The 12,673-nt window shown below is 35.9% G+C and overlaps 1 protein-coding gene across 1 annotated transcript in view; it reads right to left on the bottom strand.

Moving 5' to 3' along the window:
• Window positions 1-12,673, bottom strand: part of LOC149777837 (scavenger receptor cysteine-rich domain-containing protein DMBT1-like) — an 80,571-nt gene that overhangs the window by 8,476 nt on the left and 59,422 nt on the right. The window contains exons 10-11 of the mRNA XM_089938896.1: window positions 4,720-4,861; window positions 3,402-3,580 (exon numbers count right to left, since the gene is read on the bottom strand). Of these exons, the coding sequence (XP_089795022.1) occupies window positions 3,402-3,580; window positions 4,720-4,861 (321 nt within the window). The remainder of the gene's footprint in view (window positions 1-3,401; window positions 3,581-4,719; window positions 4,862-12,673) is intronic.

Genomic DNA, 12,673 nt, shown 5'->3' with positions numbered 1-12,673 from the left:
CTAAATGTACATATTTGCATTCTGTCACTAGGTTTCATTGGTGCAAGCTTGTTATGTGCACACGTAACATTTTACTGTTCATTGACTTGGAACAAACAATATGACCACTTAGTTTTTACGTTAATGAAAATAATACTTTGCTCAATCCTTCTAATTAAATTGTACATAAATTAGAGACAAATTTCATTTGAAAAGTGTTAAATAGTTTATTCTAACCATGTGTAGCCATGCATGAATACATGCAAAATAACAATTGTATTCGTAATTTGCACACAGCCAATTTGAAAATAAAAACCTGTTTCCTGACAACATGATATAAACTTGCCTTTGGGCATTCAATAAATGGATGAGCAGTCTCAATTGAACAATGCACTAAAACTACTTAAACACATAGTGAAAAATTCACATTTGATTAATTGCAACATTAATTTCAATTAGTTTAATTAATTATGCCCCAACATTCACTATATCTTTTGTAATACTCAGGTATCCTTCTATGAAATATGTTCTTGACCATACAAAAATGTAGCACAATCGCACGGCAGACAAGGAATATGTGAAAATCAATGTGAAACTATGTGGTATTTTAATATTCAGACCGGGGCAGAGATGTAAAACAGGAGGTCAGATATCATTCCTCAAAACAAACACCGAGTATGGCTGTGCAAACCCAGTAATCAAACGACTAAAGTATACGAAACAGTATAGAAAAACCCAGCATAAAGCATGCCGTGCAAATCACACCTGGACGTACTGAATCCGATACTCTCTTTAACAGCAAGAATGCCGCATCAAGTAGTTTCGACATTAGACAAGATAATGTGGTTTCAGAATAAAAGAGAGAGAAACACCACTAAGAGATAACACTAATAATAATAGTCTTTATTTCATATGCACGTATCAAGCTCAAAATACAAAATCATCACGTGAGACATTAAAAAGGTCTAAACGTCCCAATCTGCACCAAAAATAGATTTAAAAGATGGAATCATATAATACCTTTATTTTCAACAATATTAACATAAAATTGATACATTCTTATAACTGCAATTTCATTTATTACTTCATAAACAACCTTCTAGGAATATAAATTGTCACTGATGAAGATATGAATCCCATATTTATTATATCATAGTTGCTAACCTTACATATAGCGTTTGCGGTTTAATATATTTGATATGTCAAAACGATAACATACCCCTGAATTGTAACTGATTGGTCCAAATATCCCCCTTCTCATTACTGATTGGATGCGACTGTGGGAATTTTCCTTGTTTGACCTTTCTTTACCATTCATATATGCTACCAGCTGTAGGACATTATTTAAACTTTTTTTCTAAAATGTTCATGTATTGATATGCACTAGTATTTTGATGTATAGAGAAACAGGAACGAGTGGAAACTAAAATAATGGAGGACTTATAAAAACTATGTACAGGCTAAACTAGGATTCATTGTGAGTTGTGCTTCAACAACCCTCTATGGAAACAATCCACCAGATTTGTGTGTATTCCGTTACATGTTACCTCGTCCAGCCGGAAGACCTGGTAAACATTTGATATTTCTTTTGCAATAATTCGCAAGAGCGAATACTTGCCATTCCGCAGTGGCATGATTCATATAAATGAGAGAGAGAGAGAGAGAGAGAGACAGAGAGAGACAGAGAGAGATTAAAGCACTGAGAGAGAGAAATGTCAACTTCTCAGTTATACAAATGTTTCCCAGTGTTTAATGCTAGTCTAGTTCTTCGTAAATGGAATAATCACTTTGCAAAACGAATCAAAGACGTAACGCAAATGCCAAAAGTCTCTGGACTATTTACACGTTTATACTACAGAGAATGCTACAGAAGAGAAAAGCAAATAAATAATTGTACGATAATATGAAAATTCCACGACAATTTATGTGAGGATCAAAACAAACAAAACTATGATTTGCGTAGAAAGAAATAACATCATCTAAGAACAGAAAATGCAAAATATGCAAGCAAACGATATAAACAGAAAAGATAGTAAAGAAGTTGTAGGCTTTTGGTGGGAAAATAATTATTGTATGGAGTAGAACTACATCGAACATGCGTATCATATATAAAATATCATATATCAAATTAAAATTGATGCTGTTTGGGAGTGCATCATCGTGTCTTTATATCAGTGATATCACAACAGGTGTGATATGTTACATATACCACATTATTTGGGTTTATATATCATGCAAATAAAAGTAATCTTTTAAGCAGTTTCCGATACATGTTCTTTCAAGAAATGTTACATCATTTTTTATTTTCACTTTTCTCAACGCAATTAATTTACAGCATCTTGACAGCATCTTGTCAGCACAATATTCTCATCAACAATATTGCCTTAACAAGCAGCTTTCACATTGCGATTTGACAATGACACATCATTGTCTTGATGAAATGATAGACTCAATTTGTTAAGTCCTACATAATTGCACCATTATGTCATTGCCATTTACTCACTTTCTGAGTCAATAGTTCGTGGCACAATGAACTATGGGAGAGAGTAGACGTCAGTTGATATGATTGCGAGTGCGGTATCTTTATGAATACGTAACAATTAACGTTTACATACAATATAAATGATCTTAATACGAGTACCATAGTAGAAATTGACTAAGGAAGCTGTATTGGATCTACCTCCTTTAACTTAAAGAGTTGTAACTTCTTGCAAGAAAGGATTTTTCTATTTAATTAGTTTTGAAAATATTTTAATATACATATTTTATGGTTTCAGTTTTTCTCATAGTTAGTCAATATGCCTTTTCTTCAATGGCTTTGCATTATATTTTCAATTCAATATTATTATCAATAATGTTGCATTTCTCATATTTTTATATACTTTTTTAATGTCTACACAATACAATTAGTTTATAATGAATAAATGGTAAGAATATTTCGAGATTCAACGACCTTACAGTTAGAATCGGAGAAGAAAGTGAAATTGAAGCTGAATACCCGATAGTCTTCAGCAGATGACTCCTCCTCATAATGCGTACTACCAGACGACCACAGGGTTTATGAAGGCAATCCACCAAGGTTGTATGGTTTAAGTTTTTCTCATGTTTTATGCATATAACTTTTTTAAATGGCTTTAATCACATTTTCAATTCAATATTATTATTAAACAATTATGTCTGATCCAGCTGACTTGTATTCAATGTATTTATAATGCCTCATTATACTTCCGATCACATTATGAATTATCCATTGTTAGCAAACATGCTTTCACTACACAGTTTTTATATGCAGTGACTCTGTTGTAGAAATGTATTTGGTCCTACACAATCCAACTCTTTCACAATGACAAAACCAGAAACAGAATATGTCCAAATGAAACGGCCGTACTGTACCAAAAGAAAATGAAATTGAAGCTGAATACCTGGTAGTTGGCCACAGAAAACTGCAGCATCCTCACGGTGACTACAATAACTTTGTCCCCAGGACTCATGAAGGCAATCCACCACGGTTGTCTCATTTCCTTTGCAATTTACTCCATCCAGCCATATTGGTCCAGCGCCCTCACCATAAAAAGCGTTCCCAATTGCATGACCAGGCCCACTAAAAGGAGCAAGGGGTTTGATGAAAGTGGTATTAAAATGTGCACTGGATCCCAATAGAACTGTTTATAAACTTCATGTGTACACTGAAGAAAGTATTACACGTGGGCATTCCTTATTTAGTTGGTTATACACTTACCTCGACCCTTACACGTCAGTAATTAAAGACTATACAGCAAGTGGATGAGGAAACAAGCCGGACGTACTTTGCTATATGAATTTTGACCATTTGCAGCTTTACTGCCAATATTACCATTGATAGGATCCTTTTCATATCAGTTAGGATTTCCAGTGCTAGATTGGGAAATCATTTGGGACTATTATGTCACAGCAATTTGAAATTGCTTGACCTCAAATCAGCTAGGATCGCCTGACCAGCAGGCCCACTAAGAAGAGCAAGGGTTTGACGAAGTTGTATTCAAATGCAAACTGGATATCCATAAAATTATTTATAAACTTCATGTACACTGAAGAAAATAATAAATGCCCGTAGTTATAGACTATACAAAGAGTGGACGGAGAAACAAACCGAACGCATTTTACTAAATAAACTGTCAATAGCCTATTTCTGTCGATTTATTAAGGATTCTTTTCATAATCGCGTATGGTTTCCGCTGCTAGGTTATGAAGTTATTTGTGAGTGTCGTGATAGATGAATGTTGTACTTGGTTGAACTCAGACCAATTAAAATCGACTAGAAACATGAACCTAAATGGCATTAGGCCATACCATGAAGAGAATGGATTAAATAGCATTATAATAACGTCTGAAAGAAATACAATCTCTTGATATGACCTGTATAAAGTGCAGTATAGAGGTAAGTCATGACATACGTTATCAAAAATCCAACTAGGTCGCTTTCTGTTGCTTGTTAGCCATGCACATGGAAGGAACAGAATACTTTAGAACAGGTAGAAGACCTAACTAAACCAATGCGTTTTAGTGTAAATAAAGTACTGATGCATGAGCCTGAAGAGAACAGCTATTATGACATAAAAAGAATAAAATATGGATGCAAATATTACTGTCAATGACATGACGTTGAAGATTAAATGAAGGTATATATATATATAGAGAGAGAGAGAAAGAGAGAGAGAGAGAGAGAGAGAGAGACACGCTCACACATCTATACAAGTATACCTAAGACCAAGCATGCGGCAGACGACATTTGCATCTTGGTTGTCCCACCCACCGTCGCACACTGTGCCCCATTGACCAAGAAAAAGAACTTCTACTCTTCCTTCACGTTTGGATCTTCCTTGCACCAGCCGAACCTTGACATCTGTTTAAAAACATATACACTTGAGAAGAATTTGCAAAGCGGCTGCATATATATGTAACATACTCAAACATGGTGTAATGTCCTTAGCTAATGTTCTACACAATGTAGCACATGTCGTCCCTAGTTTGCTACTACACGAATATGTAAGCGTCGTCATTTTCTTACTGGCTTGTTTCCCAATAATTATCCAACAAATGTAAGAAATATATATTTTATTATGTATGTTCTTGTCTTAAAGCAGCAGTTCTTAGCTAATACGATCATAAACTATGCTACAGCACGATATTAGTATGGAGATTTCCTTTGATTCCTATACGGGAAATTCAGATGCGTTGATCATCTTGTACGTTTCAGTAAATCTTCGAAATATTGCGCTAATCACAGCAAGAGATATTAATGAGTGCTTTTAAAATCCGCATTACAATTGGTTTACGTGTCCAAACTCAACTATCTGAACTGAACTATCTGTGTGGATTTCGCTGGAAACACGTTTTAGGATAGATATGTGCTGAAAATAAAGCATTCACCTTATTCAATTGAAAGTAATTTTTGAGGAAATGACTTCAATGTATAATGCAATTAAATAAAGCTGGTACGGAAATACAGAAGATCTCAATAATCATTGACGATAAGTATATTTAGTGTTGGAAAGTTGGATATGACTTGTGTTTTCATTAGATTTTCTTTTCAATAGAAATTCAGATCAATTCTCTTTTGGAGGGACAAAAGTACAACATTACAACAGTTTTTAACATAATCAGTATCGTTCCCTTCCTGTCAGTGCTATATTAGTTCATCCCGTGTTCAACTTAAAGGCACAATAGTGCAGCTGAGGGTGAATTTTCTTGCAAAAATGTTGGGACATTTATGTATATCAACTGATTAAATACTATTTAAAATGCATTTCTGGGGTATTATCAAGTACGTAGGGGTTCTCGTTATGAATACGAGCTCTCTGAAATCTTCGTACGTAGAGTAACGAATCTATCGTCTCCATGTTGAAATCCAGCTCGGCAGTGAACGGCAGATCCCGAATGAATAACGCACATAATTCCGGTGATCGAAATTATAGGCCACATTGTAGACACTGAAGATAATGACGTAAAACACAACCACGCTACGAGAAAGCCCAAAATGTCATCAACGGTGAGTACGATCTTCTTCTGATCTCGTTCTTTTCTTCTTATTCTTTTCCTTTCTAATTTTAATTTGAGAGGAAACAATGAAATGTATGTAGAACTACTTTTATAGTTATATTTCAAAATTTTTGTTGTACGAGAATAATTAAAATCGACGTGCTCTGTACAGTATTGCAAAAACCCACAGGTACTCACTCTATTTCTTGCCTAGTAGAATTCGTACTCCCTTACGTCCCCACCACTCAATTTTATAAATGAAAAGCATCAGGAATATTTAAAAATGCTCAAAATTGAGTAATTCCATTAATCAATTAAAAATTCTAACCAGATTGTCACCAGTGGACCCCTAACACCCAGTTTTTTGGCGTTTCAAACAAAGCGGAAAAGAATTTGTGTGCTTCTCCAACTTAATACTTTACATCAGTGTTTTTCAACCGGGGTTCCGCGGAACCTAAGGGTTCCGTAAGCGTCAGCCAGGGGTTCCGCAGGTGGCCAGTAAAAATATAAAAATAACGCCGAAATCGCCAGGGACCAAGTCTGGCAGTTCCGGAACTGTGCGGTAATTAGTCGTTGTTTATCCACTTAATTACTGTTTCCGTTGTTGTCCTAGAGAGCGTTTAGCGTTTGAATTAATTTTCATAACACTGTTGTTTTCGCGCGACCATGAACCGATTTATTAAGAGAAAATTTGACGACGCCACAGCTGACGACGAAACTAAATCTCAGGAGGAGTCGACTGAAGCCACAGCTAGAACCGTGTCATGTGAGCCGAACGTGCCAAAAATTGACGTTGTCGATCGGAATCTTAAAGTTCGTCAGGACAGTGACAATTACTTAGCTATGGGATTCACTTGGGCAGGAGACCCAGACTGCCCCTTACCACTCTGTGTTGTCTGCGGGGAAAAGCTTGCCAATAGTGCCATGGTACCAGCTAAATTGAAGCGACACTTAACAACTAAACATCCGGATGTAGCGCACAAGAATGTGGCGTACTTCGAGAGGGCACTAAGCTTGAATAAAAAACAAATCGTTACATTCGAGAAAAAGTTCAAGCTAAGTGACAAAGCTCAAGAAGCAAGTTATGCTGTCACGGAGATTGTTGCAAAAAATAAATGAAATCGCATACCCTCGCCGAAACCGTAATCTTACCTGCATGCCGAGAAATTGTGAGAATTATGTTTGGCGAGAATGCCGTATCTGACATCAGTCAGATTCTATTGTCAGACAATACTATAAGCAGACGTATTTCAGACATTTCCAGCGACACTAAAAGTTACGTTTTAGCGAAGATAAAGACACATGGATTCTTTGCACTGCCAGTGGATGAAAGCACAGATGTCAGCGGTAAAACACAGCTTATGGGGTTTGTAAGTTTTATTGACAATGGAGCTATTGTTGAAGATTTTTTCTGCTGTAAGGTGTTACCAAAAACAACAAAAGGACAAGACATATTTGACGTTGTAAATTCATATTTGCAGTCATGTGACTTGAAATGGAAAAACTGCGTTGGCATTTGTACGGATGGCACCCCTGCCATGACGGGAAATATCAAAGGTTTTGTCTCGCTGGTGCGACAGATGAATCCAGCTATCATGGTGACGCACTGTTTCAGACACAGAGAAGCACTAGTTGATAAAACAGTTGGAGCCGAGTTAAAATCTGTGCTGGACATGGTGGTGAAAATCGTTAATTATATGAAGATGAGACCTCTGAAATGTCGCCAGTTCGCCAAACTTTGTGAAAGCATGGAAGCGGACCATGTCACACTCATCCAACTCACGGACGTACGATGGCTGTCTCGCGGAAAAGTTTTATCTCGTTTCTACGAGCTGAGAGAGGAGATGCTGATGTTCTGTTCTCGTAAAAACTTGAAGGATTTTGAAGAAGTACTGAGCAGCGAGTGTTGGTGTTCCAAACTAGCTTATCTGGCCGATATATTTCATGAATTGAACATTTTGAACAGTGGGATGCAGGGCAGACATGAAAACGTTTTGACTTCAACTGACAGAATAAACGCATTTCTGAAGAAATTGATAATTTAGAAGAAGCATGCATCTGCTGAAAATTTGGAAATGTTTCCCATTGTTGTTCAAAAAAATTACCAAGAAATTCTTCCATTGATTGTGACCCATTTCAATGCTCTGTTGAATAGTCTCAGCAAATATTTTCCGTCGATATCTGTTGACCAGTAGGACTGGGTTAGAAACCCGTTTGCGGAATTTGAACCGTGTCAAGGACAGTTTACTGTGAAGGAAGAGGACGAGCTCGTTAGCGTTGCGAGTGAAGAACGCTGAAGCTAAAACATGCAGAGTTGAACTTGGATGCGTTTTGGTTACTAGTTGAAAACGAGTACCCGGCTGTCGCTGAGAAAGCTTTGCGACTTCTGTTGCAGTTTTCAACTTCTTACATGTGCGAGTTCGGATTTTTTGCTATGACCACCATCAAACATAAGAAACGAGAACGACTTTTGTCTGTCGAAGATGAACTTCGGGTGTCTCTCTCGAACATTCGGCCACGAATTCAACTGCTTTGTAGAAATCACCAAGCACAAGTTTCGCACTGAAATGTTCGCTACTGCAATTGATGCTAACGGGTAACAATAAAGTAACTTTGTAACTAGTAATATCGGCTATTCTGGCCACACGAGTTTAGTTTTGATTTGGGCTACAATTACAGTGTTACACACATACACCTGTATCAATCGGTGTTTTCTTGTGTCACTGCATGTGGTTCAGCGAGCAATCTAAACGCTCCGAAGGGTTCCATTCCAATTAAAAGGTTGAAAAATACTGCTTTAAATAAAGAAGGTTTTAAATAAGCTTTTTTTTTTAAAATCTGCGACTAGAATATGGAATCCAGGTTCAAAACTCGGGGTCAGATCATAAAAAGGTACACACACACAAACGTAGTCACTTGTCAGCTGAAGTTTGACCACAGCTTTATACTTGCACATGTTTATTGGGTATTGTGCACACTGAGTAAATAGGCACATAGACTTTGCTTTGGTGCCCATTCGAGGAAAGTAGGGGCCCTTTTTAAATGTTGGATCCCCACCGCAACCAACACATGACCTGATCCAGCCCAAAAACACTTCCATCAAATCACAACCTCTCATGTATTAATTTCTGATCCAAAGTTAGCACTATATTTCTATCAGTTTGATAAGTAATCATGAATATATTAGTTGTCAAATTATGAAATACTTTTATGTATTAAAATTCATTAGATAGACTTAAATCAGCTCACTTTCAAGCTCAATTCTAGAGCGACCTTTAAGAGGAAGAGGAAGGAAGAGGCATGGAGCAAGAAGTTGAAAAACCAGATGGGAGAGAGGAGGAAGACATGCTGTGCAGCCTAAAAACTGAGCTGACCAAGCTCTACGCAGAGTTTAGACAAGGCAGACAAGAATGAGGGTAATTGTTTATTTATATCATGCAAAACAAGTATTGATACTAAGTAACTTGGCAAAGACTCTAATATCTATGTCAGTAGTGTTTTGCACAACTTAGAAAATGCATAATTGTATTAAAGGACTAGTTATTTTACCAAACAATGTATGTTTAAACTGCTTTACTTTTTGTTGCTACTCAACACCCCACCCCAAAATGATCTGATAAAGGAAGACTATGCACAGATACCATAGAAAATACAGAGGCCACCTCATTTATATGGTCACCTTATATAATACCAAAATGGTAAAAGTATTATGGAGACAGTCTCATAGAGTACCCAATTGCATGATGAAATACATATAATTGATATGAAACTAAATACAAAAAGTTTTAACATGGGTCACTTAAAAGTATAAGGTATAGTGGAAAAAATAGAATAGATTAAGTTAATATTGTCTTCCAAGGAAAATAATATGCATGTTTTAGGACTCACTGAAACCAAATTAAATGCTAGCCACAATGATAATCTATTTCACTGTCAAAGCTACAATAAACCATTATGCAGGGACAGAGAGACAGCGGGGGGGGGGGGGGGAGGAGGTCTTGTATACATTACAAGATGTAAATGCAGAACGGCGACCTGACTTGGGGTCACATGGAATTGAGAGTATTTGGGTGGAAATTTCTCAAAATAATGCAGAATCATTCCCAGCTGGTTTCATTTATAGGTCACCTTCCTCCAAAGCAATCTGGAATGATAACTCTTTGAAACAAATAGAAAATGTTCATGCACAGGAGATAGCAACATATATACTCAGCAGTGTAAATAAGGACCTACTTAATACTCAAATAAGGAATAACAGAAATATTAAGCACTCTTATTGATCACATTTATGCCAACCTACCAAACAATGTTAATGTACCAAATGTGACCACTATCCTACTTTTTTTACAACAAAAGTTAAATGCAACAGAAATAGGAAACATGCACACAAAACTATCACTTACAGATCTTTCCAAAATTGAAGTAAATAACAATTTCAAGATGACCGATATAAAGTTCCATGGAATATTATCCAAAATATTGATGACATATGTGAAGCTCTAAAAGTGTGGACTGATTTATGAATGTAGTCTCTAAGCATGCACCACTAAAAGTACATTGAGTAAAGTATGAAATCCAGCCTAACTGTTTTACTACTGAAATTCTAGATAATATGAAGACACGAGACCAATTGAAGGCTATGGGAAACCATGCACAATATCAAGTATGGAGAAATAACATAACAAGTATGATTGAAAAGGCTATAAAAAAACTTTTTATCAATCAATGCTTGAAAACACAAAGAGCAACACAAACTCCATTTGGAACGTCTTCAGTGAACTCATTGGGGTAACACACACGATCAGACAAATAAAATTCACTCACTTCTGGTAAATGACACAAAAGTCACTGATGACACTGACATTGCAAATGTTTTGAGTGATTTTTTTCACTAACGTTACCACTAAGTTAAAAGAACCAGTGATAGAAAGCAACCATAATGAACTGAAAAATCCCTAAGGGGGTATGTTTCTCTATCCCACAGGTATAAAAAAATCCTGCTAAAAGATGTCCCAGTAAACTTGATATCAGGAAAGCTACAGAACTTGATCAGATTGGTCCACCACTCATTAAAACTTCTGCCTCAGCTATTTTACATAGCATAACATTCATAATCAATTTAAATATTGCAACATCATCTGTCCCCAAAATATGGAAAACTGCAAAAGTAATGCCTATGCACAAATCTGGTTCTAAGAATGATGTTGACAACTATCAGCCAATTTCAATACAACCAGAACTTGTCAAAATTGATTGAAAAACATGTCCATGACTCGTTCATGTCATATTTAACGAAACAGTTGCTGTCACACCCTATTCAATTAGGCTTTTGACAGAAACATTCATGTGAGACTGACTTGATCTTTCTAACTGATAAATAGCTTCAACCACTTGATCAAAGTTGAATAATAGGATCTCTATTTGTAGATTTCAGGAAAGTTTATGGGTTGGTGTACATGAAATTATTTTAAGAAACTGAAAATCAACCAATGTGATGAAAGCACATTTAGATTGTTTACTTCAAACTTAAGTGAGAGAACACAACATGTTTATATAAATAATGTTCTGTCGGAACCTGGAACAATTAGATATGGAGTATCACAAGGTTCAATTTTAGGTCCATTACTATTGATACTATTTATTAATGGCCTACACTTTTTTACTAAGGGACTCAATTTCATCTACAGATCTCTATGCAGGTGACACAACATCGTCAGATATCCAAAACACAAAGCACAAATTATAAATGTATTTACAGGATGCCCTAAACAAACTGGACAACTGGTGCACATGCAATGGCATAGTGGTAAATACTGGAAGAACTAAAATATTACTTATCTCAACATGGCAAAAAAGAACAAACCTTGGTAGTGATGAACTATGACATGGAAGGATACAAATTTGCAAATGGTTTGTCATGATAGACTACTTGGTGTTTTGGTAGATAATAACCTATCATGGACTGAACATGCCTGTAAAAAAGTTAATTCAAGTTTATGGCTTTTCAGTAGGATAAGGTACAGAAAACTATTTTATAACAGTTAGATGCAACCCTATTTAGACTACTGTAACACGGTGTGGAGTAATTCAAATGATAAAATCATAGCAAAGCTGGCACATCTTAAAACAAGTGCATTCAGGCTATATCAATCCAGAAAGTAAGCAAGGAAAATTTTAGCTGGTAAGTTAAAATTATTACCTATTAAAGACTGAATTCTGTTGAGAAAAGCCAAATTAATGCACATGATATCCAATAAAAGTGCTCCTGAATATTTACAATCACTATTCAAGTATAGGCTACCTGGTAATACTCCACAACTGTGATCCATGTCTACCAAACAGTATAAAATTCCCAAACCAAATAAGGAATTATTCAAAAAATGTTTCCAGTACTCTGGAACTTTGCTCTGGAATAGTATTCCAGTTGACATTAGAAATGCCAACTCTATTTGCTTCTTCCAAACCAATATATACAGCGGCTTCAGAGATACACTTAAAATAGATACATTCCTTTGTATGAGGACCTAAAGGTAGATTAGCTAAAATCATTTCATATATAGGTATTAGTGATCTAAGCTAGTGGCATACAAACATTCAATACTATTAAGGTCAACTTTCTCTTTTTTCAATTTAATTAATAAACCAACTTAAGTAATACATTTATTAGTTTTATGTT

The sequence above is a fragment of the Sinohyriopsis cumingii genome, chromosome 17, assembly GCF_028554795.1.
Source record: "Sinohyriopsis cumingii isolate HCF-2022 chromosome 17, ASM2855479v2, whole genome shotgun sequence".
Taxonomy (NCBI): Eukaryota; Metazoa; Mollusca; class Bivalvia; order Unionida; family Unionidae; genus Sinohyriopsis; species Sinohyriopsis cumingii.
Note: the sequence above shows the minus strand (reverse complement) of the source record. Positions and strands in the feature narration are given on the sequence as shown.